Here is a 27,073-nt window from a genome sequence, read left to right as displayed (position 1 = left end):
CCCGCAGATTCTTCGCAACCAATCTATTTTTTCCAAACATGGTGTCCGGTAGAAGATTAATAACCATTGCGACTAATCGAGGTATGTACGTCAAGACGATTTTAATGACCGTTTTAGCGAACGATAAACTATTCTTAGTTTCGCCGAATAATGTTTTTCTTTCAAGTGAACTTTAATTACTCGTTTCTCTTTGGAGCCGATAAGAACAAAACGCAATTTATTTTTTATGGAATTTATATATTGTTAACAAAAGAATTAATTCCATTTTTTATTTTCTATTATTAATATGAGAGCAAATATTAAAACACAACATTTTTAGTAATTTATTTCCTCAATACAAATTTTGCTACAGTTATTACGAAGTAGTACAATTTAAAGTATGTTACACAATATTATATTTTATCGTAATGCAGATAATTGAACATAATAATTGTACGTTCGTACGTCAAGATGATTTTAATGACCGCTTTAACGAACGATTCTTAATTCTTCAAGTAATGTTTATCTTCTAAGTAAACGTTAATTACTCGGTTCCCTTTAGAGCCAACAAGGACAGAACGTAAAAGCTATTTTTTCATGGAATTTATATATTATGTATATATATTGTTAAAATATTGAAATAATTCCATTTTTGTTTACTTATTGTCATGATGAGAACAAATATTAAAGCACACAATGTTTCTAGTGTTACACATTTATTTCTTTAATACAACTTTTACTAAAATCGTTATAAAGTACAATTTTCTGAACAGAATACTTACAAAAGTTATTTTTTTTATAGAATATATTATTATACATTGTTAACGAAATAAATAATTCCACTTTCGATTGCCTATCAATATGAGAGCAAATGTTAAAGCACAATGTTTCTATAGTGTTACACATTTATTTCATAGATATGAACTTCACTACAGTTATTATAAAGTATAATAATCTCATACGTTATTCTTCATTTTACATAACAATATTTATTTTATCGTTACAATGTAAGTTATTGGACACAATGCTGCTCGAAAGAATGCTGTCCTATATAATCGCAACGCATCTCTCTATCCTATTTATTATTCTATTCTATTCTATTGGAATTGTAAATTCCGAAAAATTTTTTAAACGCAAATCGACTTCCCAGAGGGAACACTTAATGTATCGTAACACAAACCGCTGATATATTGCTCGGAAGGCGTGACGCAATACGTGTTTATGGTTACCGATAATAAGCGACGTGCGTATTTGATGTGATTCAACTTGCAAATTTGGAGCTGGTTTCGATGAGTTTGCAATACTCGGCTCATACCTTTCTCGGAACGTCGAGTTGAAAGCCGCCCGCGAATTATATTTCACTTAGCAGAACCAGGTTTTCGCGGGCTGCTCGTGTAGTCAGAAATCGGCGCGTAGACCGGCACTGCGAACACGAAACAAAACCGGATACGTAATACGTGGATTAGGATTTAGAACGTAAGTACGTAAAAGTCGTGATCGGAAATACTTACAAGTTGCTTGGTCCGGCGTAGGGCGGCGGATTTGGACGAATATATGGATTGCAGCGTTCACCGGAGATTCTTAAAAGTAATATTAGAAAATTTATATTAAAAATATTGTAGCATTTTCGAGTGCAGTGGTTTCGAATTCAACCCAGATCGAATTATTAACGTCGTATACTCTTTGATTTTTGATTGAATGAGGTCGTATTTTCGAGTTAACCGACCTGGATTAGATTCAAACCCACTGCACTCGAAAACACTATTAGTTAATATTAGTTAATATTAGCTAATATTTAAAAAATGGACTGTCATACCGAACCATCGCTTGGATTACAGAGAAATGTGTAATATTACGACGTCATATTACTACGTGTTCATAAAAGTTGAAAGAGCTTTTTACTTGCTGATATCTCTTAAGTCTATGTCATATTAGGCCGGAATCAGACAATGCATTGAAGATTGAGATTAAAGATTAAAGATTGAAATTTCACCAATGAGGACAAAGAAATTTTAGCTCCTTTTGTTCTGATTGATCACACATCAATCTTTCGATCTTCAATCTCATTCTTCAATGCGTAGTCTGATTCCGGCCTTGTGGAGATTGAAGATTGCGAATTGAAGATTAGAATTCGAATAGTTAATCAGATAATTTTAATTTTAATCTGTTCTGATTGGTTGAATTCTAATCTCCAATTTGTAATCTTCGATCTCCAAACATTACTTAGTATAATACAGATTTAAGAGACACTAGTGAGTAAAAAGTTCTCTTAACTTATTAAATCTTTCAAATTCTTTTAACTTTTAACAATGTCTATCGATTCTTTATACTTTAAATGTTTAGATTCTTTAAAAGTCTTTTAAAACTTTGTCGTCATCAGTGAAGTAATCAAAAGTGTTCTATATAAACAGTATATAGCTACTATATGTTTGCAATTATGCTCTTGCGTAATTTAAATTCTTGTAAAAAGTGAAGAAAAATTCACTCGGTTATACGAATGGCTTTTTACGACTTCCACGTAATAGATTCGCAATGCGATTGCATTGAAGTGTATTTTACTGGAAATAATTACCGTACAGTAGTAAAGTACGTTAGCATTTTGATTAATGAATCTGCTTGCAAGTTGCGCGCATACACAGTGTTCTCTTCCTAAGAAATGATGTCCTGCTCTATGCCATCTACGTAATAAACGAGATAATCTCTGATGATTTTATTTTTATATTTTATCTGAAACAGGATCTCGAGAAAGAGATTCCAATAATGACTTGAATATTCATCAAATGTTATTCACGCTCATAGATTTCTAGAAATCGAAACCGGTATCACATTTGCACGCATTTGAATTTCGTTGTAAAAAGATGCACGATGATGTGTGCCCCCCCCCCTCTGGCCCGTATTTGTATTTTATTTTGTATTTTTCATCCGTTCCAATGAAAAATTCGCGATTCGCGACAATTTTCTAACAAACAAGATCTGTCATCTGCAACGAAGCTCTTTTTGTAAAGAATTAAGCCTAATCTATACATATAGTGCGCTTTTTGTTTTCTGTTTCTTGCTTTTTATCACTTTTTATCTCTGCCTTTTTGTCCCTAAACCTGTTTCTTCGTTTCTGTCGCCCGAGATAAACGTTGACGAACTTCGGAAAAGACAAAAAACACTTGACAAGAAACATGATCGTCAGTAAAACGATCGCAAGAACGGAAAAGAGTCAAGAGATAAAGAGTATAAGAAACAGAAAGCAAAGAGCACATTATAGATTAGGCTCTAAACTGGATATTTATTATATTGAGTAAATCTCTATACCTTGGACTTTGCGATAGGGAATCATTCGGACTTGGTGGCTGAGCTGACAATGACTTCAGAGTACCTCTCTCTGGCATAGCATACTGAACCATTTGTATTCCGTTGTTTCCAACTCCTTCTCCCGGCGTAGGTTCCCGCTTCTCTCTGTAAAAATAGGAATATCTCATTCCGTTAAAGCGGATATTTAAATCTCATTCCGTTAAAGCGGATATTTAACTAAACATTAATTTTTCCCGCAATCCGGATTTCGCGCATTTATATTATGCAACAAAGATGGAGTTTAGGAGCATGAATAAAATTAAAATCCGGCTTTGAACCTGTGCTAGCCGTTATTTTGTCGTCATGGTTATCATATGACGAACATAAGTGTCGTTAATCTTCATTTGCAAAGTTTTAAGAAGCGTTTATCGATTCTAGCGTCGTTATGTTTAAATGTGTGAAGTATTATGTAACATGCAAATACGATAGGAAAGCTTAAAAAAATGAAAAATTAATTGAAAACAAATTTCAACTTAGTTGAGTTTTTTTTAATCGGCGATATTACGACTTACGCCAAACACATGAAATTAATAAAATCTTGTAGTAACGGTGTTACACTTTGCGAAAATTAGTAGATTAAAATAATCTTAAATTGTTTATTCAACGACAGAACATACCTGACAGGTTGTTCTCTCAAAAGGAAAATATTAAAGAGTTCATCGAAATATTCATCTGACTCCAGATCCGTCCTAGGAAAATAAAATATAAATATCCATGTTTTTCATCGCAAAAGTGCTTCCAAAGTCTAAATAGCGATTGATCAATTAATATCGTTAATGCAAATCTTGTCTGCTCGATTTAACATTAACGTTTGCATTAATTCATAAATTATATTATAGTAATATCCATAAATTAAACTATGTATTTTAAAAACGAAAATTTATTCTTATATATATATAATGAGACTCTGGCAATACTATTTTTCCCGCAGCGGCTGGGATTTTAATTACCATTTACGTCAGAACACAATAGTCGCAAGCCTTGGAGCCACGAACATACATAAGGCATAATATGATAAAAAGTGAAGAAACTGTATAAATACTTATAGAACTTTGCCAGATATCATAAACATCCGTCATTAATTTATTCTTAACGTAATGTTAAATTAATAAATTATGTTCTTTTCAATTATATCAATTATATTAAATGTTTATGATGTCTGTCAACTAAAATATCTGTAAAGTAAAAATTTTGATACAACAATACAAGAAATGAAGATTCAAATAAGGAAATATATTTAAATGAGAAAATTTTTCGTATTTGATTCAATTCTCTCGTAATTTTTGTTTATATATTTGTCGGAAAAATTCAATTAGAATAGGAAAAAATCATGTCCTAAACCGAAGAAATTGCGCCGCCCGCTGGTAAAACTATTCGTATAATTTCGGCGAAAACCGGATTTCTTCCGTTATGCGGTAGGCTTCTACGACATTACCGCTCGAGTCGTATTCCGATGAATAGATTCTCTACGGGCTATTCTCTCACTCTCTCTCTCTCTCTCTCTCTCTCTCTTTTCGTTCGTGTAATCACCAGAACTTTTTAATGAGTCATATCGCGCCTATGACGCGCGAGTCCTGTTCCTGTTTGCGCAGCGCCCGCATTATCAACCGCGCGATTACCTTGATCGCGGCACGGTTTGTCGGGCTCCCCTCGGGTAAACGCGAGCAATTCGACAAAAAACGCGGAAATGTGCGGCATGCGTGTCGATTGTGACTTCAAACAGATCCCGCCGACTCCCGATGTCGTGGCCACGCGAAATGCACGCGGCTGCGTCAGCGTTGCGTCAATCGTCACGTGTAGCACGACGTAATTGACTTATTATCGCGACACGCCGATGAAAATTGTCGCGTCCCACGATGTATGTACATACTCGAAGACACGCACGCACTCGAGTGCGTACGAGCGTGCGCTGGGCATGGTCTCTGCAAACGCGCCGATTATCGCGTACACTCTAAAAAATATGGATGTAGGTTTAACACCAACAATGTCTATGCAAATGTCCTCTTTCTCTCTCTCTCTCTCTCTTCCCTCTCGGATTTTTCGTACAAATTTGATTGTATGAGCTATCGGCTGAAACAAGAAAAAAGTTCTTTAAATATTTTTATTAAAAGTTACAACCAAAATATAAAATATAAAAAAAAACCAATTTTACCTAAGTTTGCGTTTCAAATTGTCGTCCGCTCGTGTTAATACAATCTTGAGATGCATCGATGCAATTTTGAATTTATCATCTTTTTTGCGAGAAGTCTTCATATACAGGAAAATTTCTTGTATCGCAAAAAAGGTAATAAATTAAAAATTATATCGGTTCGAAGCTTGTACTGACTTGGGCAGACGGCAATTCGAAATAAAAACTTAGGTAAATTTGTTTTTTACACATTTATATTTTTTGCTCATTTTTTTGCTCATAAAGCGTTTGAAGACCTATGTTTATATAACATTTTTTTCTTATTTCAACTCATAGATCATACCGTCAAAGTTAATATGAAAAATCCGGGGCATCTCGTATAATTAATGTTGACATAAAACACTAACATGGGGTGGATTTTAACATCATGTGGTGCTTATATAATTCTTACTTTATTAATATTGATATAAACACCAATATGATGTGAATTTTTAACACTATGGTTTAAGGCCATGGTGTGAAATATCTATGTTTATATTAACATCAAGACAAAAATTATATTTAACACTCATGGTGTTAAATCCGCATCTACATTTTTTAAAGTATAAACAACCAAATTAAAAGCTATAAACGGAGTTCCACCGTATCTCGTTTAATCGCGTACCGCGATACGCTTCTAATTATGGACGCATATCGAATCCGCCATAATATTCAGCGATCTTGCTGAGGAAGCAACGTGCCTTCAGCGCGCTAATTAGCATCTTTGTCATCACAGAATGTAGAAATTTGAAATATAGAAGATAAACTCGTCGAAATTGTTACATCTATATACATATAATAAATGTAAAATATTTAACGTAAATATTATATTACGAGTCATACAATATTTACATCATCAAACCGCATTTCATAATTGGTACATACCGGATGTTCGATAATGAACTTATTACACTTGGCGAACAGAGCGATTATAGATTCATGTTTATTTCCCCAACGATCGTAACTCGCATACTGAGATGTGAGCTGTTTATAAATTACCTCAACAGTTTTACTGCTCTCCGTTGCAAAAAATATTGACGTTAGACGATTAGATTAGATGCGATTTTGTGTATCTCGTTTGAATACGCATTACCATTGAAAGGTTCAAGAGGTTTCGCTAAATATTTACGATAAATATACTTTGACGTAAAATGTCTAATTATAATAGATTAGCCGGTATCATCAAAAGTAACGAGTTGCATGCTGTGTGCCAAACTAAAAGTGTCTCGCAAAGTGGCCGATAAAAGCGACAAAAATATCGTTATAATACACTTGGAGATACATACGCCAAATTAGATCAGTCAATTGAAGTTGTATGCTGTAGCAGAAATGAAAGAAACTGTTTGTATCTGTACTTAATAACTTTATATTTAACCCTCCATCGCAATGTGGGATTTTTTAAGACACATTAATTTTTTGCAGTGAATTTTAAGAAAATAGATAGATAGCGAGACTCACAATCAGTCGCGTTCTAAAAAAACTTGATAATGAAATTGTTTGTACAAGGACGCCAGTATCCAGTTGTTTGTTTCGTTGAAAAGACAAATAGAAGTCATATCTGTGCCCTCAGCTATTTATGTTTCATAAAATTTTGTGGAAATAAATTTGAATTCTTTTTTGTGTTTTGTATCTTTTTAACCCTAATTTCAATAAATATATAAAGATTTCACTTTAAAAATAGCTCTTTCAGGTTTTATATCATTTTTTTTACTGATGCAATTGTGAAATAAACATTTATAGAGATATATCAGACATATACGTATAATAATAATAATTTATGAAATATATTCGAAATTGAAGAAGAATGATTAAGGTTGCATACTAGGATTGAAAATTTTACATTGTTGGTGGAGGGTTAATATTTGCTTGTACTTAATAACTTAATAAAATATACAGACAGAAGCTTTTGAATGATACATTTTTCCTAACAATTTTGCATGTATCTTATACGTGCAGAATATAAAAATACGGACATCTTCAGTTAAAGCACGTTTTCATAAGTGCATAGAAAAGCCGATAGATTTTATGGTAGCACTTACGCGGTAACTTTGTAAAGTGGCTTTTGTAGCCATTGTAAGCATCATTTCCGGGCACTTCACGCCTTTTACAGTGGTGTAGTGAAGCCCGGCCACGCCGCTTTTGTGGTCATCAATTGAAGCGTTCATCTGAGGCAGCGTTATGTCATTTTACGAACTTGTAGGTATTATTAGAAATTCCCGCTCCATTCCACATCTTTTATTCAACAGATTTTAGTATACGAAATAAAATAATATATCTGAAGCATAAATACTTTGCAAAATATTGAGCATGCTGAAAAACATATTGCTTTTTAAGATTCTTTTTATATCTTTCAATCATATTTCGATTTTTTTACGCTTGAAATAATATATTAAATAATCAGTTTTTACACCTTGTCAAGTAATTATTTTTTTATATTTTTTTGCAATTGGACGCATTCTCCGGATAAACTTTCGATATAATATACATTACTAAAAAAGATTTTTAATTTTTTTTAAATTAAAAGATATTTGAAAAGATTTTGTTGATCACTTGAGTCCACACGTTCAATAAAATTTTTTTGTCTTACATAAGCACACGTAAATTCTCGAGATATGACGTAATATTATTTAAGCAGTGACATCGATTGCTGCGTGAGAGCTCGATGCATCGTAATTGTGGACAAGAGCTGTGATAGTGGGAAATTTTAGTAGACGCGCGGCCAGACGCCAATTCAAGAATACAAAACCCAGCTGGTGTTTACATCGATCAGAATATAAAATTAGCACGCGTTGCGTGATTACATCGATCGGCGGAAATCGAGTTGATCGCAGACACATCAATCTATTTCCGTGTAAACACCGATAAGCGATTCTATTGCGTCACTCCGATCTCGATCACGTCATACACCATCTGACTGTTGATCGTAAACCTGCGATCACTCGCGGTCACTTACCCGTTCGTCATGCATGCACGTGTGCACGCACGTACGTACGTACGTACGTACGCACGCACGCACATACGTACGTTGCACATGGTTGCACATCAGTGGCAAGTGTGTATACACGTGGTTAAGAAACCAAACAGTTTTTGGTAACTAAAATGGTAACAATGTTCGCATTGTATGACAAACGTGAACGTCTAACGAAACAAAAAGAGAGAGAGAAAGAAAGACCAGATGATACATGAGTTTGCATCGTCATCATCATGACTAGGCATAAATATTGTAAGAAAAGAATATGTCGGTATACTCGTTATACAGAATGTTCTGCTTAGACGTATAATAAAAGAAAAATGTGTAATCGTAAAAATGTCTAAAATAAAAATCGTATATAAAGTAAAAAATAAATGTTTGAAATTTTATATTTTTAACTATTTAATCAACGTTATAAGAACGTTGTAACGTTGACAATTTAATAAACGTATATTTATAACATCTATTTATATATTTTTATATACTATAAAAACCGAGGGGGTAACCACTAGCTGAAATATTCCACAGATTACATGACATCATATGATTTCATCTGATTACAAATAATTCTTTTCGCTACATATGAAGTCGTTTGGTAAAATATACGAATTTATTTAACATTATACAATGATTTATCGTGGTTGCATACGTAATTATTGGATTATACATAGAAATTTAATATGAATTTTATAATGATTTCGAGGACTTCTGTCCCACGATTACATTAAGTGATTACCCCCTCGATAAAAACGGTTAAATGTTTTCTAAACGTAAATTGTCTGCTTTGGAAAGTATAATTAATTCTAAATATAAATTAATTCCTAAAGACTCTTTAATGATACAAAATGGTTGGATATAACAATCTAAAATGTATTAAAATTATTAAAAGGTAAATTTGTAGGAAACAAAAATGATTTATTGTAAAATAATAGGAGGTAGCTCATTCAGCGAATCTGTGGTCAAAGACTGGTTTTTGATTAAACCGATAGAATTTAAGTGTTTGCGATATGGTGAATTTTTGTTTTACTGAGTTACCTTTTCTATTTTACAATAAATCATTTTTGCTTCCTATAATCTACCTTTTAATAATTTTAATGCATTTTATATTGTTATTAGAGTTCGTTTTTATATTATCGTTTTCGTTAATAGGTGTATAGAATTTAAGTGTTTGCGATATGGTGAATTTTTGTTTTAGTGAGCTACCTTCTGTTATTTTACAATAAATCGTTTTTGCTTCCACCAAATTTACCTTTTATTAATTTTAATACATTTTAGATCATTAATAGAATTCGTTTTTATATTATAATTTCTGTTAATAGGTGGAGGTGCCTCACTGAAATTAGTTTGTAAAAAAATTTTTTGTAATTACATTATATTGTCTCTGAGGATGGCTCAAAAGTGAGCCGAAACATGTAAGCGGATTAATTATTAATAAAGTTGTTTTGTTAACCGTATTGGTTTGCACAAAAATTACCGTGCTTGACTCCTATTGCCCTGTTATATATATCCAATTATTTTGTATAATTAATTCTAATGACAGAAGGCTTCAATCTAAAGAGCAGTTCTAAAATTTATTTCTGAATTTTTCTACCTGGAAAGTGTCACTAATAAATTGTAGATTCAAAATAGATTCAAAATTTATATTGATAATTCCTTTTATTAAATTCTAAGCGAAATACGATGTGTCATTAGTACAATCTCGGTGTTATTAAATAATGTTGCCGAGAATATTGAGAATTAATTAGATTTAAAAGATATATTGATCAATCGATTTTTTCTTTTTTTTATTATCATTTTTTATTGTACTCTCTTGTTATTATTTCATTTGCGTTTTCTTTTCTTCTTTTCTCTATTCATTCGTGTTCTTTTCGTTTCTCTTACGTGCGTTTTTTTCTTGTTTTCTCTTTCTTTATCTCTTTCTCTTTTCCGTTTCCTGCGAGAGACATCAGCGCAGAACATTACCGATGTTATTGACAGCCAACTAATTAAACATTACCGGAAGTCATTAAAAGACAATTACTGTTCTCTCGGGAATATTAGAATCTACCGACAGAATATAATATTTTCTATATTTAGAATGGAATCTAACGTAAAGAGTTAAAATTGAGTCAGTCTTGAAAAATGATGTTTCAGAGTGAAATTTACTCTAAATGGTTTAAAAAGCAGATAGTTGTACTGCGCGCGCGTGTACGATAGTTCATGGAAAATTGAAACGATTGATGATGATTGGAAATTAATTTTTTGTATTAGTAATTTTTAACATGTTTAAAGTAATTTTTAACATCTTTATAATTTATTTATATAGTTGTGTGTGTTAAAAAAAGGAAAGGATAAAGACTTTCATTTAGCTAAGTGCTTCTGATATTTCAAAGAAAAATGCGCAGGATATAAATAATTCAATCGTGTGTACTAAGGATTAAGTATATAAATTTTTGCAAATACCTTGTATTAATTATTATGAATGACATGATAAATTGTTCTGCCAGTGCATTATTTTAAGTTTAATCATTAATGGGTTCGGACCTAAATAAATTTGATGTTTAACGAGCTGAAATAGTCATATTTTGTTTTAAATATGTATACGTGCTAAATAGTATGTATGTAATATAAGCATAGTGACGCACATAAAGTCTATAATAAGATCATAATTGGATCGATTATATCGCACATACAAGAATCCTGATCCTACGTTTATATTTTGCCTGCAATTGGTGTTTATGTCACGTATGTAAATTACACTATTCCGATGACTATGTAATTTTAATACTTTTTACTGCATGTTTCTCGAAACATAGTGCCGCCTCTTTGCGACTCATCAGTCGCAAATTAACCGACCCTGAACGTTTGCTTTTATTGCCTCGGGCTGCAAGAAAAAGAAACTGGAACGTGATAGTGTATACGACAAAATGTTCGGTTCTTAATCCTACAAAATATTGAAATAGCCTTTAATATTAAACGTTCTGGTAATTAAACATATATTCTTCTTAATTAGGCTTCTTGCCAAAGGTTTGCTCAACAAAAACCAGCTTTGAATCTGTTATTAAAATATTCTTCGATAATGATCAGCTATTTTGTATATAAAACTGTGTTTTCAATAATAACTACTTGCTCTTCATTCAATATAATTACTAGCGTAATTACATATATCGTAAATTGGATAATACTTCCGTTCACGTGCACTGAAGCTAGAGTTATAAATTCACTCGCGTGAATTTCTTGCATATTCTCTTGGTCTTTTGTGAATTGCCACTTTGTGACACGTGTGTTTTTTGACAGGCTTTTTTTTTCTTTGTCAATGTGATATATATTTTTCACATTTCACTTTATATCACGATATTTATGTATTAACAGCAAAAATGTACAATATGTCACCTGTTGTTTTTAATCCATTGTAAAATTTAGTTATACATCATTTTAAAATTTATTCTATACTTTTGGATTTATTCAAAAATTTATTAATACATTATTTAGTGTATATGTTTTCCTTTGTTTAAATTTATTGCCATATACAGACTTATTTGTTGACATTTTGTGCTATTATCATTAATATATTATTTTTACTTCTGTTGATCTCCCTAAAACAATTTACAATAATTTTGTTTAGCTAGCCCACAAGACTTGCGTATTTTATCTCGTACATTCTTATAGCCACAGCACAGAATCTCGTATCGCGATTTCTTATGCGTGTCGTCAATGCATAAAAAAAAGTCGACTGATATCTATCAGAGATATAAAAAATAGATATAAGTAAACAAAAAAGGAAGTAGAGGTAAGTAAAAAAAAGAAGTAGAAATACATAAAAAATAAATATTCTAGTTCTAATGCAAGGTAGAAATATAGAAATCAAGTTGATAAAAATAATTTTTCTATCAAACGATCATCATTTTAAAGCATACAAACGATCATCATTTTAAAGCAGCTTTGACTGATTTTTTTCCATTGAGGTGTATCAAAGTGCTTACATTTTCTCGTGATGTAGACAGAAAGCGGTGCTAAGTAAGGCGCCCAGCACGAGAAGCAGTATAACTGGTACGAAAATCGTGGTAGCGATTTCCTTGAAATAACTTCTAGTGGGTATGCTAGCTTTCGTCGAACGTGCCCATCGCCACTCTGTGTGCTCGGAGATGCCGGAAGAGGGCAGATCCACGACATTCGCGCTGGGGCCCCTACGGGCACTCTCATGCTGCAGACTCTGTTGATCTTCCTCTAGCTGTAAAAATTGTCTTTTTATTACAACTATTTTTATTACGACGAGGACAGTATTGGATAATGAGACATCACAAAGAGGTAGCACGTGATTTGCGCCACTGACATTTTACGTAAAATTGAATATGGAAATTGATCGATTGAGAGATGAGACTGCGGAAATAACCGTAAATGTAAATTAAGAACGACTGACAATACGCAAGAAATATGTGATGACGACACGGTTGAGTGAAATATACAATGACGTGTTTGGATTGTATTTTTACCTGCTGTGAACACGAATCTGTTTTTTAAATTTGGTTATCGCGTCATAATTTTGGAAAAAATAGTGTCGAAGATGCGTTGAAGGTTTTCATAATGTAGCAACACTGGCAGCAAATTTTTGTCTAAATTTAGAATAATACGCTTTTTTCATATATTACGTATAGGAAAAGAGCAATTTGAAAATAACTCTTTTCCTGTATAATACATAGAAAAGGCGTTTTATTTCATTTTAATACTGCATTACGTGAAAAGCAAATGTTTTTTGCTTACATAATATATACTTACATAATCGGATCATATTAAATAAAAAAGCAATATGAAATTAACAATAAAATGCACAATATAATATTTTCAAATTGCTATATCTCGAAAATAAAAAATCATATCGAAACGAAACAAAGTGCACTTTAAAAATAAAAATTGATATTTTAATTGCTATATCTCGAAAATAAAAAATCATATCGAAACGAAACAAAGTGCACTTTAAAAATAAAGATTGATATTTTCACATAGCTTTAACAAAATTTTAAAAAAATTGCTGCTGATATTACAATATTATAAAGACCCTCAAATCATTATTATTTATCTCTTTAACGTTATTTTTATTAAAATTGTGACATGATGGAGAAATTGATAAATCGTATTTTATTCAACAAAATACTATAATACTATAGGAATCGTTACAATTATGTTTGCATAATTTTGTGGAAGATAAATAGTGAAGTGAGTGAACATTACAAACAGCAAAGTAGGCAATGAATTTTCATGTCGAAAATATAAAGGCCGCAGCACAGACTCTTGCATAATGCATAGTGCATAAAGGAATCAACCAATTGAAATTCTTCTTTTCCATGTAATGGGAGGAAAGGAAAGATTCTGATTAGCTGATTCGCTTATGCACTATGCGTTATGCAAAAGTCTGTGCTGCGGTCTTATGAAAGAGATTCCTCTCGAACATGCAATGTTAATCACAATAAATGAAGTTTCGCATATAGCATCCATCATAACTTACTAATCTGAAGGAACACCAATCCAATCTGAACTCAGCCTCTCGGAAGAGTATCTCTACGCTGGTCCTTTTGAAGTCTCTGGGGCATGACGGCATTTTCCATAACGGTTTGACTTCCTCTTGCAATTCGTTCAATTCCTGCGAGAATGGTACGGTACTACCCAGTCTCACGACAACTCTGAATAAAAGGATATTTCTTTTTGACAAAGAGAAAATTATATCAGAGAAGTATAATTTGCAATGAGATATAAAATACATCGATGTACGCTGAGGATCAAGGATCAAGGAAGATTCATCGGTGTCAAAGAGCCATCACTCGCGACATTACGAAGAAAACCTGTACTCGACTATCAGGCGGATCATATCGTGATATCCATGCCGCACGGTATTTGCGTCATTCCCGTCAAGGATTCTTTTAAGTAGCGCGCGTGGGACTTTTGCCCATACGAGCGTGCATTAACAATAAACGCGGAAAATGATTGTCTAGTAAATTGTTGACACCGTACCCTCGATACAGGTCAATGTCGTTATCGCATTCGGAAGGCTATTATTAATTGCCTTTCTTTCTAACGCAAATGTTTTATATTTCAAACAAGATCTCTATATCTCTCAGTACCGCTATACTTTAATTCTTTAGAGAACAATTATTTTTCATCAGTCGCGCTTGAATTATAATTCTGTTTGCACAGATTATATCTTATGACACTTCCCAAACAGAACAGCAAGTCGCGGAAACGTCAGAATAACATAAAAACAAATCATTATTAACCCTTACCGTACTAATATGGGTAACTAGTGACCGAGCGATTCCTGTTCGTGCAAGTTTCTTTGAGTCTTTCGGTAATTATAAATTATACTACATTTTATTATTTTCCAAAATAAAGAGTCAATATTTATTCTAGAAAGTTGAAAGTATGTTGGTAAATTTTTAGAGATTTTTTAAATTATTTTGAAGAGGCGAAAAGACGAAGAGATTTGAAGTGATCCTTGATGGTATGGATGAGGCACCAAATTGTAGATGGTACGGTAAGGGTTAATTGAAAAGTGACTTTTTTACTAACATTTTGACATCTTTTTAATGTAATAATGATTTAGGTTCTGCAAAGATTTGAGAGTGTATCAGGTTTGTAGTCTCTACAACAATTAAAAGACTAAAATTGGAAATTTATACTTTCCGTAAAAATAAATTTTATATATATGCATATACAAGGTGGTCCGTTTTAATCTATCGATGCGAATACCTCGGAAAGTACGCATCTGATTGAAAAGTTGTAAAGGGAAAATTCAGTTCAATAAGATCAATATTTATATTTATAATAATACAATTTTGTAATTTAAATGAAAATTGTCTTATCTTAATTATTTTAAAAAAATATCTACTTAATGAAATAATTTTTAATCCAGATTCGCCAAATTTACTGTATTACTTTCAAATGTAATATAGAAAAATCTCTAATGTGTCTATTTTTTATTTTGTTAAAAATATATGTAATACATTTTTAACCTCTCGCATTTTTGATAATTATTACGCGTTGCTGAGCAAAATTTTAACTGTAATTGCATTTAATATATTCTATTGATTTCAAATTTCTGTTTGTGACCCAGAATTATATAATTACTTCACGATATTGAGTCTCCTTACGTGCAAATGACAACCTACAACCTATATACATATAGCTCGCGTATTTATAAATTCAATATCTTTTACAAATACTATCCATCGATCAAATAACCTTCGAATCATTATGGTATGCTTCAAGTAATATATGTGTGATATTAGTTCAGCATGACCAGTCAGTACACCTATACAGGAAACGTAAAATTAACTTTTATTTACCCAACTTCTTTCCTGTTCGAAAAAAGTTGTTTTTTTCATATCTGCGAATTGATGAGAAACACATACTGTGTTTTATATAAAAATTTAAATTATCTTTTTAAATTTTGAAATTACATCTCCAACTAATATTCGGATCATAATTTCATTTGCGATGAATATGTTATGCCATTCGGATACTCAAGAATTCACGTTGATAATCCAGAGTCGATTAGACAAAACCCAGTATCCGTAGGGTCCAATGTTGTGGCGCCCAATCAAACTCCAACGATTTCGCGATTTGCGAACTTGCGGCTTTCACTGATACGCAGTGATATGGTGCACTGATACGTATCTAAGGTCGAAGTGGCTCCTAAGGCGCAGCCTTATCATCCGTGGAAACAAGTCCCCGCCAGTCAGTCAGTTAAGTGTTCCGAGAGCGTGACGACAACATCACATTTACGTTGGGAATAATTGCCGTTAGCAAACTGTTGGTGTCATCGTACTTCATGTGCGACGCAATAAGTCTGAAAGTGACAACTAGACAATATACAGTGTACGTACGATCGGTCGGCGTGTAATCGATTTATTTTAGTCGCGAGAAAGATTAATTGTCGCTCTCTCTCGTCTTGCGATCGTGGGCGCGATTTCGAATTTTCGCTCCGTTGCGCGATTATGATATGACTCTCAGTGTCGAATAACTTCCGAGAAATCTTAAGAATAAAAAACTTAGGCTGGACAAGAATTCTTCCCTGAAAAGTTCAGATGTGTTCGTTTTATTCCTTCTGTCTATTTAACTGAATTATCGCGAAGTCGAGTGTATTTCTGATGTCTTTACGGTATCAATCATTATGTACTTAAGCTTTAATTTACTGTTTATCTTTTTCTAATTCTAAGAATTCGTAGTTTTATAATTAGAAAAAGATAAAGAGTAAATTAAACCGAGATTAAAGTTAATCTTACATTGGTGGAACCGGACCTTATGTTTGTTTTTCCAATGTAAATTAACTTTAATCTTGGTTTAACTTACTTTTCGAATTAGAAATCTCGTTGTGAGATTAATCGCCTCCATTCGTCTCATTTTAAATGTAACAATTTCGACCTTTTGCTTGATCATACATTTAAGCCTTCGACGTTGAATACAAAGTGCGATGACAATACGTGGTGATTCACGTATTAACGTGAAAAATACGTAGGTGTTACGTCGAGACATAAAAGGTAACTCCACAATGATCCAAATTCGTCGAACGCGCAGTAATATTAGAATCGTAACTATTAATTTTAGGAACGACTTATAATTTTATGACTATTATTATTGCGGTTTCATCACGTTTTTTCGACAATAGCACCATAATGCCCGTGTCACACTACGCATTGGAGATTGAAGATTGCGAATTAAGGATTAGAATTCGACCAATTAGGTAGTTTTAATTTTAATCCGTTTCGTTGTAATTGGCTGAATTCTAATCCTCAATTCTCAATCCTCAGTCTCCAATGCGTACACTCAAAAAAATAATCTTACAGTTATAGTGAAAATTATCTAAGTACGAAAAATGAGCTAAAATAGATAAATTTCTAGCAAGTACTGCGATATTGGATTACAATCTAATTGTATCTAATCATATAGATGACAGAGTTCAGGCCATGGCACATAAAAAAACTTAAGGCGTAAGACTTAAGCAGTAAACGAATCGACCAATCACAAAACCATACGTAAGCAATAGCGAATCCAACATGTTGATTTCGTTACTGCTTAAGTCTTGTCTTAAGTTTTTCTATGTGCCAAGGCCTTTAGAATTTAGATTTGTGTTATAAATTCTATGCGTGTGATACATAAGGTCTGTTTTCTGTGGCTGAACCAGTGTACACTTTTGGAACTTAAAGTGAAATTGATATGTATTTGATATTTGTCGAAAGCGAGAAAGAGACTTCTAGTGCAGTCTAGTGCAGGAACAGAAAACAGACCAATAATTTTCTATCAGATACGAAAAACAGCGATAGTTTTAGCTGGAGCAGCAAAATTTTTTTGCGTGTAGTGTGACACGGGCATAACGGTGACAAACGTGATACGCTATAGCTGGTGAAACGAGAACGCAGTCGCGTTACAGATGCGATCTCGCTGCGAAGTTTCAGCAGGCGAGAAACAAAAGTTTGCTTCCGGACGATTGTGTCAATCATTGCGTAAAAAGCAAAGTATACGTCACAAGATATACGTCATGAAGAAGAAGATTAAATAGATAAATAGAAAAAGAGAAATTCTCGCAATTTTTTTTATTCTCAAATGACTTATTTTATGCAATTTGCTATGAATAAAACACTGGATAATCTTAGTCATGCTATACATATCTACAAGTCATGTATGTATGTTATTTTTATATTTAACATGAAACTCTTTCGAAGCAAGGATATCTTTTCCGAAGAATAGCTGATTTGTAAAAAAAGTTGACTCATGTCGTGTAATAATGAACGATTTGATTTTATTTCAATCGCATGCAATGAATCACATGTGATGAATCAGAAAATCGAGAGCAACGAATATATAATCTGTCGACATTAAAACAGCAAAACACACTTATTCAATATTATTAATTAATCTTGTTCTCTGTGATAAAAACCATTGTTTCCAATCTCGTTGCCGGAAAGTACGCTTAAGCATGACTTTGAACTGCTTCACAATAAATCGATGTCTCGTTACGAAACAAATTATTATTACTTGTCCTGCCCCAATATATTTACCCAAACATAAATCTACATCGGAAATTGCAGTGCAGGATCTCTTTCCTTCTTTTTCGCTCTGATATCCCGCGTCACATCCTGTATTATGTTGATGCAACAATGGTTTCGTAACATTTGAATTTCTTTTGATGCGACATGCCGCCGTCGCGTATAAATACGTTGTTTTTATGTCACATATTCTTGCACCGGAAGGAAACCAGCCTACGCTACGCTGCGCTTCAATAACAGCCACACCGCAAATGACTTGTCTCATCATTCCGCGTGCATGAGATCGTTTTCCTCCACAAGAATGAGCGTAAAATATGGGTAGAATACCAGTCCCAAGATTCTACCTACTGAGATTTCATAATTAAATTCTTTGCGATCCAATTTCTTATAAACTATCGAAGATGAAATATCTTATCCTCAATTCAATTTAATCGGCAGAATATTGATCAAAGAATTTTTATTAACTGAAGGAATCTATGGAGATTTTAAAAATATAATTTGTTTATTATAATCATTAATCATACACTAATTTGAGAACTTGGAGGACTATTATCATAAAGCATTATGTCAAGAGGGGGGGGCCACTATATATAATATAGTTAATTTAATCAAATATAATACATGGAAATGACGGTTTTGCTGACATACCTAAAGCTAGATACAGATCTGAAAATAATTTTGCTGACCATCAAAATAATTACACAGGAAGTACGAACTAATTGTCAGAACGTCAAAACTTTATACAGCATTGCTCAATGCTTGAGCGTCTTACATAATTATTTTGATGGTTCAACAAAATCATTTTCTGGTCTGTATCTAAATTTTTAGACTGAGTTGAATGAAGTAACGCAATTTTGTGACACAATAATTTTTTAAAGAATTAAAGTTACTATCATATTTGGATTAAATAAAGACCTTTCAATGAAAATACAAAAGATATATAGCACAATTAGGTTTTATTGTATAATTAAAGATAGTACTACTCTTGAAGTTTACTTTTTAATTTGGCACAACAGTTTTTTTTTTTACGAGGAGCGCGTATTCCTATAGCGCCTTTTAAAGATAATTTCTAGATACTTCAGCAAAATTCTTTTGTTCTTTCCGTGAATCAAAGAATTTTTATATTAATTAGAAGCACTTATTTGTAAGAATTATTAATTAGAGGGAGAGTCTAAAAATATAATTTGTTAATTATAATTATATACTAGAAATTAAAAAATGCCTATTACGGTCGAAGCTGGATCTTTATTGCTTTAAATAATTCAATCTTGAATTAATAATATACACTATACTCGTATATGTACTTGCTTATATACTATATTGTAGTCTTTTCAAACTGCGCGCCGAATTGTTTTTCTGGAAATTTTCTATAAATTTAGCAATTTTTTTTTTTTTTTAAATTACTCTAGTAATCGCAAATTAAATTGACAAGCAATTTAATAATTTAATGCTATCATCAAGCATCATATTATAAAGATGTTAATATGTTGAAACCGTTAATAAATTTATTGCGAAAAATATTACTTCGGCCGGGACTTGAACCCGGATCTCTTGTATTCCGTACGAGCGTCCGAAGCCATTAGACCACCGAGGCTTTAATAATATTTTTCACAATAATCGGTACAATAAGGAAACAACGTCTTTCTTTCAGGCGACGTAATGTAAACAATATTAAGAATCTTTCATTTTAGACCGCATATGTGAGAAACACAATCAATACTAGAAATTAAAAAATACCTATTACGGTCAAAGCTGGGTCTTCATTGCTTTAAATAATTCAATCTTGAATTACTAATATACACTATATATGTACTTGCATATAATTATATACTGATTTGAATATTTAGACTATTACCACAAGGCATATTATATCAATTCCAACTGTAGGAAACAGTTAAATTATAAACACGCGCATTTAAAAATATTACATTAGTTACATATAGTTTGAGTTTATGTTTTTTGCAAATTACATCCGTTACAACTGTTCGCTCGTAATATTCCATATTTTTCTCGCTTATCATCGCCCTGAATCTTCTCGTCATTAAAAATATTAGTCTGTATCGATAATGTGTGGTAATCGTCGATTATAGAAAATCCACTTCATTTTAGAAACGCAAGTGTTTTCCTGCAATGAGCATGATAGACATGAAAGCGAAAAGATAAATCACGTTATCGCTCGTTTACGTGCCTGCGGGAATACCGTGTAGGAGTACCGCGATAAATTGTGATCGTTGATCCATAGAATCAGAATCTTAAGGGAGTCACAACGAACTGTGCACTGTAACGATTACAAACATTCAATGGAAAGTCCATCGGTTCGTTCTACGTAATCGAAGGCTTATTCCAGGAAATGCGTGAGTAACGGTGCCGTCATTCAATCGCGGATTCCATGGGAAATCATCGCATCTTTACGCGAAAAAGTGATATTTATCAATTAACAGATTACGTCACGATAAGAATCCACGAGAGAAACAGCGTTTAATCGCGATGATGTAATCGATGACAATCGTTAATTGCGATTCAAGGTGCTTCGTACAATACTCTTCGTCACGTTAGGTGATTGAAACGTGAAAATATTTATTAATACGCATCATATGTAAAAATAAAATGTACGTATATTATTATTTTAATGATATGTTTTATATACACAGCTTATGATTGATTGCGTTTAGCAGAAAAGATAGCTTTGCAACTGTTGTAAGATTCTTTATATAACGTTTGGGTCTTGCCCTTAGTTTCTTTTGCTATTTTTTTACTTTTAACGCAGTCATTGTTTGAGAATGTTATTTGCTTGTATAATTTGATAGTTGATGGAACGCTCGAAACAATCTATAAATCGAAATAGGCAAAAGTCATAGTTGGAATCTTAGTCATTCTAAGTCTCACAGTGAATTTCACTTTTTCGGATCTAACAATAAGAATTAAATTAAATTGGATAGAGGACAATTTAGAAATATGACTCACCCTTCACCTTCGCTGGGCTTCAGGGGTAAACGAGCTCCGAGCTCGATCGCAGACGCCAAAAAAGTGACGTATAAGTCCGCAGCGCCTTTCCATAGCTTTTTCCTGCAGTTAAATTTCAATGCGTTTATTATCGGTATCATTTATTATCTAATTACCATTAATTAGCGATATAGTTTCTGAGAAACAAAACTAATCGATTTCACCATAATAAATTTTTTTATTTTAAAGCAGATGGTTATCATCAGTTTCCTCTATTTTTTTACTTTATGAAGTTAAATTTAATTTGGTTTCTGAGAAATCTGTTACATATATTATATCGAAAAATTCCCCTTTTGATACGTTTTGAAAGGAAATGACAGACTGACGTACATACATTATCGATAAGAACGCTGTAACTACGAGATAGTAAATTATAAGAAATTTACGCAACCAACCTGAATATATCGAGGAGCTTTTGAGTGCGATTTTGATTGAACATATCCTCAACGTTGAGATTGTCGATTTTTAGGTGTACTTCGTACTTTGTCAGATTTTCTCTTTCAAGTACGTTCATATCAAGCACTTTGTAACGGGTTTCGTAGGTATGTTTGTTCAACCCCACGATCTCCAGCTAAAATTATCTCAGTTAAGTATTGTCAGTTGTAAACTGATGGTACAATGATTGTGTATCACCTGAAAATACTTTTGATCTTTGGGTGCGACGCCGTATAAAAAGCCGTGATGATCCTTCTTACTGTAGGTGTAATGTATCCATGACGGGAGATCGGGGGCGTTTAGCAAGGACGGTTGATACGAAAATTGATCGGAATGTCCTGAAATAAAATCACATATAAATATCCGTGATAGAAAATAACAGAACAATTATTTATAAGAAATACAGAAAAAAGTACATAATAATAAATGCATAGAAATATATAAAATATATTGTATTTAAAAGATAATAGAAAAATTATGAAATAAAAAGTGAATATAAATATTTTAATAAAATTTTTTTAAAAATTGCAAAAGAGAAAAGTGAAAAATTAGGAATAAAAATGTCTATATATAATAAAGGCTTAAAAAATAAGACTAAAATGGCAGACAAAATAAAATTAACGAGATATGCAGTTTTTAATGTTGATAAAAAAAAGGAAAAACGGTGAAAAATAAAATAAAAAGTTATACACGATGTTCGTAAAGATCGGGGCCAAACTTATACAGTGGAAATCAAGAAATCACTAAGCGCTGATTGATTTTCTCTGCTGAACGCAACTAGTGATAAAGAAGTCGAATAAATAAAAAAAGTTCATATAAACTTATGTTCGAAAATACTTTTTTAAAAAGTTAAATGTCCAAAGATTTATCAACAGAATGTATTTACTATTTCTAGTACAATATGAATATTTTGAAGAGTTCGATTATCTCGATGAATGGAAATTTGTATTTTTTTTTTCAGAAAAAAGAATTTTATTGTATGATAATAATGATAATATCAGTTGTTACAATAGTTATAATAAATGTTTGAAAATTTATTTTTATGAAAGAATGGTGGCTTCCGTTCATCAAATTGATGGTTGTCGAATGCTTTCGAATATTTCTACTGTACTAGAAATAATAATAAATCTGGAAAATCTCATCTAATCTGACAAATACAATATATTATAGGTATATGAGGCAGGATAATTTTAACAATTCGTTTCTCGTATCATTCGAAAATTGTTTAGAGGCGTCAAATTAGAAAGTACAGTGGTATGCGACAATATTGGCTGTAAGGTCAGCGGAACGTTTACGACAGTTCAACAAGTAATTGCTATTCGCGTCGTGTTACGGATGACGTATGAAGACATAGTTTAATTTCGTATTGTGGGTTAACGGGTATCAACGTAGGATAATTATAGCTGCCTGACATTATTCCTTATTTTAAATAAGCTTCGTTCCAAAATAATTACTTAGCACTGAATCGTAAATATCTAATAAAATTTGTATAATTGTCTTTTATGACTTTAAAAAAATTTAATTTCATGAAAATATTTTTTTATAGAAATAGTACTCCGAGTTGTAATAAAATATAACATACAGAAAATCTAGGAAATAAAATCGGAGAAAATCTTTTTAATTATTTTATCTTTCATCTTAATTTCATAATAATTTTGTACATATGAGAATAGAACACAATACAATTTTCTTTTATTTTTTTTCTTCGCTTTTTTCTTTGCTTTTTTCTTTCATCTCTTAAGATGTTTATTAATAGTGAGGTTCGATATACATATTATAGTTACGATACCGGGAACAGTAAAGTACTTTCTTAGACTCATAGCCCTTTCTCTTTCTGTTTATTGAGCCTTATTACTATTATAGTAAAATACTTTTTATAAAAAAAAATTAGAATAAATTAAATATATGTCTTTTACCATCTGTATTCCAATCAAAAATCTCGGGTCTGATGGGAATGACAAAGACCTCTGTCATTAAAATGCTCTCTGCGGCGATGAAGGCCACCAATGTCGACAGTAATATTATGATCGGATGCATGGTCGTGCTGGAAAGTATCAACGAGCGATGCCAACAATGAAAATATCAATTAATGATATCAAGAGATAAGATCATATACAAACGATAAGAGCCTGTAGCGTTTTGGATCCAAACGATCGAATTTCGGGATCATATAAACTTGGTTCTCACGAAACAGAATATAAGTATGTCAATGAATCATCCAATGGTTATCAAATTTGTAATCGTTTTTATGTTTATATAAAACAATATGAATCAAATTTAAAAAAATTGACAAAACGCTACACAAATAAAATTCGATATAATCTAAAGAAAGTTTGTTGTTTTAAAAATTACTATATCGCTCTCTTTACTTCAAAGGTACCATAAAATAATGAAGTTTCTTAGAAAAAGGAAAAAATTATTTTTTAACTTAACAGAAATATATTGATAATCGAATAATATTGATAAATAAATCGAAAAAATAATATATTCCATAACAAAAAATCAAATCATTTTTATCATTTTTATTTCACAATCTTTAAAAAAAATTACTCTCTTTAGTTATTACAATTTTGACAATTTTTTTAACCATCCTTTTTAGTTGTGACGATTTTGACGATTTTTTATGAAATTAAATTATTTCATTTTTTATTATTGATAAGGTAATATTTATTTAACTTATTCTTAGTAATATCTTGGTAGTTATTTTAATATCCAGAAAATTTGAATTTTAATTTAATCCTAAATTAAAATACATATATCGATATTGGATTGAAAATATCCAGCATACGTTCTTTCCAGCATATATTCAAAAGTTTTCGTGAAATGTGATTTCTTCAAAATAACGTTCACTCGAAAACGCTACTGACTTTCTTAGAATTGATGTACGCTACACAGAAGACGTGATTTCTACTTACGGTGAAATCGTGCGTGATTAACGCGTCTTTGTTGATTGAGATTTTCAGCAGAACCTTTAAACGATATCCGTTCGTCAGTATCAACACCGTATATACGTTGCGTGACTCATATACACTTGTGTAAAAATCGCGATGCAGTCTCCAATTTTACCATTATTACACCCGGTGGAATAATGCACGTGAGAAAAGTATGCGTTGTTCCCTCTGCATTAATTGTTCCCGATAGTTTTTCGAGGGATATAGCATTAGTATTAGTCAGGCGCGACACCGAAAATTTTGGTTCTCCATGATGCAAGTTCCAGTTTCTGCAATGAATTATTATACATCAACAATCTCAATTGAAAATTAGCTCAAATATCTCTCTTTAATTTACAGCAGTTATTTTTTTAGCTTAACTATTGCTTATTATTGTTCAGTTTATTGTACTCACAATGTCAATAAATTCTTATTCTCATTCACCAAAGATAGATGAATGTATATAAGTTTGAAAACTTTACTAAGAAAAATTTTCAAAATACTGAGATCGTGGATAACTTTATAAAAATTAAATTTTATTTAAATTAGTTGTATAGAAATTAATTTAAAAAGGTTGAGATTTGCATATAAAATGAAATAAATCTTTGATGTTTAAACAACTTTTATTTTGCAGAAATATGAATTTTATTTACACATTATTATGAAGCAAGCTTTTATTCTAATCTGGATTTCGACGAAGAGACATATTTTGTTCTATTAGCCTTTAAATAATCACGATAAGAAACTTTGATCCGACTTATTTCCTTGATTAAAATGATATAATACAATATATTAAAGCTAATAATTTTGGACATACTATTCTCTGCTTTTTAAAATTTCGAATATGATGTTAAATTCGCATGGTGATTTATTAAAATTGTAGGTTCAACTTCTGCACATTATATTATAAATGAAAAAAGTACACATTACACGGTATTCTAAACATAATTAAAAGCATTGAAAGATATTTTTGAAAATTTATCTTCTCCTATAATAATTGAAGATCTTACGGCAATAATGGACGAAAACCCATATGTTGTAAAAATGAAGAAAATAAATTCTAAAATTAATGTGATGGAAAAATACATTTATTTGTATATTGCCATGAAAAGTCTCATATTTTGGCACATGTCCAAAGAGTTTACAAATTGCAGATCATAAATGAACAATATTACGAGAAGAAATTAAATTTGGCTACGTTGTAGGTTAGTCCATTGTTGCAATAAGGTTTTCAATTAAAGCACGATGTTTAGCGTTACGAAATTAAACATATATCTCCACGAAATCGGAGACACGGATACGCGTGTAGACTGCAGAGCGATAAATCCAAGAAAGAGCCCTGAGCGAACGCGGCTCGATATTTTTGGCATGCTTAGGGTTACCATATCTGAATCACAAGAAAGAGTCATGTGTACACTTTTTAAAAAAAGACAATGATCTGAAGGCAGAAAAAAGGGATGTAATTTTTTATACGTTAAATGTAAATATTTAATAAAATAAAATTTCTAAAACACACAATTAATTGTAACAATTCTTATTAATATAATTTTATAAATGTAAAATTTTAACTAATGACCAGAAGTTTTACGACCTTAAAAAGAGTACATGTATATACTCTTAAAAAGGTACGGCTAATAACCCTAGGCGTGCTACCTCAATTTCCCGGTAAGGTCATGGAAATCGAGCGACACGGTATCGATTGTTACGCGGGGTGGTCCAGATACCTCGGTCGGTTGTGCGAAGAAATTTATCCACGACGAGAGAGAATCTGGTATCGGTGAAGATGCGCTTCGCGCACGACGCACTTGGTCCGACGCGATTCGTTTCGAGCTCCGAAAATCCGCCAACGCGACTTCCCGACGTCACCTCGTCGTCGACGTCGCCGTCGGTCGGTCGGTCGGTCGGCTCCGTCGCGCGTGCGTCGCGTTGTACTATAACGCATGCACGCACCAACGGCATGCACACGTGCCGAAGTTAACGTGCCTACGGAAGCCGGAAACGTTTGCTGCAATGTGCGTCGGCGGTAGACACCACCGGTCGGGTCAATGTAATGCACAGCGAAACGAAAACCGCAACGGTCAAAGCCCGCACATGGTAAACTCATGCGCCTTGCTCACGCGTAAAGTCGCGGCGTGTAGTTTTGGACGCGTGCAATAAAATGATAGGCTAGGCCAACGACGACGAATGAGGATATTGTCTGGATCAACGACGTCGACCGGGGAAAAAAAGA

At 32.3% G+C, this 27,073-nt stretch overlaps 2 protein-coding genes across 4 annotated transcripts in view; one reads left to right on the top strand and one right to left on the bottom strand.

The window, feature by feature from the left end:
- Positions 1-834: 834 nt before the first annotated feature.
- Positions 835-27,073, bottom strand: Scgalpha (sarcoglycan alpha). 2 transcript variants are annotated; one of them, XM_018507664.1, is made up of 12 exons: positions 26,568-27,073; positions 24,829-25,133; positions 23,830-23,957; positions 22,112-22,251; positions 21,874-22,049; positions 21,440-21,541; positions 13,942-14,116; positions 12,422-12,669; positions 3,939-4,010; positions 3,283-3,426; positions 1,491-1,559; positions 835-1,402 (listed from the first exon to the last, which is right to left on the bottom strand). In XM_018507664.1, exons 3-12 carry the CDS (start codon positions 23,948-23,950, stop codon positions 1,378-1,380), a joined length of 1,272 nt encoding a protein of 423 aa, XP_018363166.1. In that variant the 5' UTR covers positions 23,951-23,957; positions 24,829-25,133; positions 26,568-27,073; the 3' UTR covers positions 835-1,377. The 2 variants fall into 2 exon arrangements, with proteins under 2 accessions (XP_018363166.1, XP_018363167.1); XM_018507665.1 differs by lacking the exon at positions 3,939-4,010.
- The window catches only part of 5PtaseI (inositol polyphosphate-5-phosphatase A), a 31,839-nt gene continuing 20,953 nt past the window's right edge, over positions 16,188-27,073 (top strand). The window contains exon 1 of one of the 2 annotated variants that reach the window (XM_018507661.1): positions 16,188-16,305. The gene's annotated coding sequence lies outside the window, so the exon portion shown is untranslated. Of the gene's footprint in view, positions 16,306-16,820; positions 16,970-27,073 lie in introns of those variants that run through there. The other variant, XM_018507662.1, reaches the window with a different exon arrangement.

Source organism: Trachymyrmex cornetzi, unplaced genomic scaffold (assembly GCF_001594075.2).
Source record: "Trachymyrmex cornetzi isolate Tcor2-1 unplaced genomic scaffold, Tcor1.1 scaffold245, whole genome shotgun sequence".
NCBI classification, from domain to species: domain Eukaryota; kingdom Metazoa; phylum Arthropoda; class Insecta; order Hymenoptera; family Formicidae; genus Trachymyrmex; species Trachymyrmex cornetzi.
Note: the sequence above shows the minus strand (reverse complement) of the source record. Positions and strands in the feature narration are given on the sequence as shown.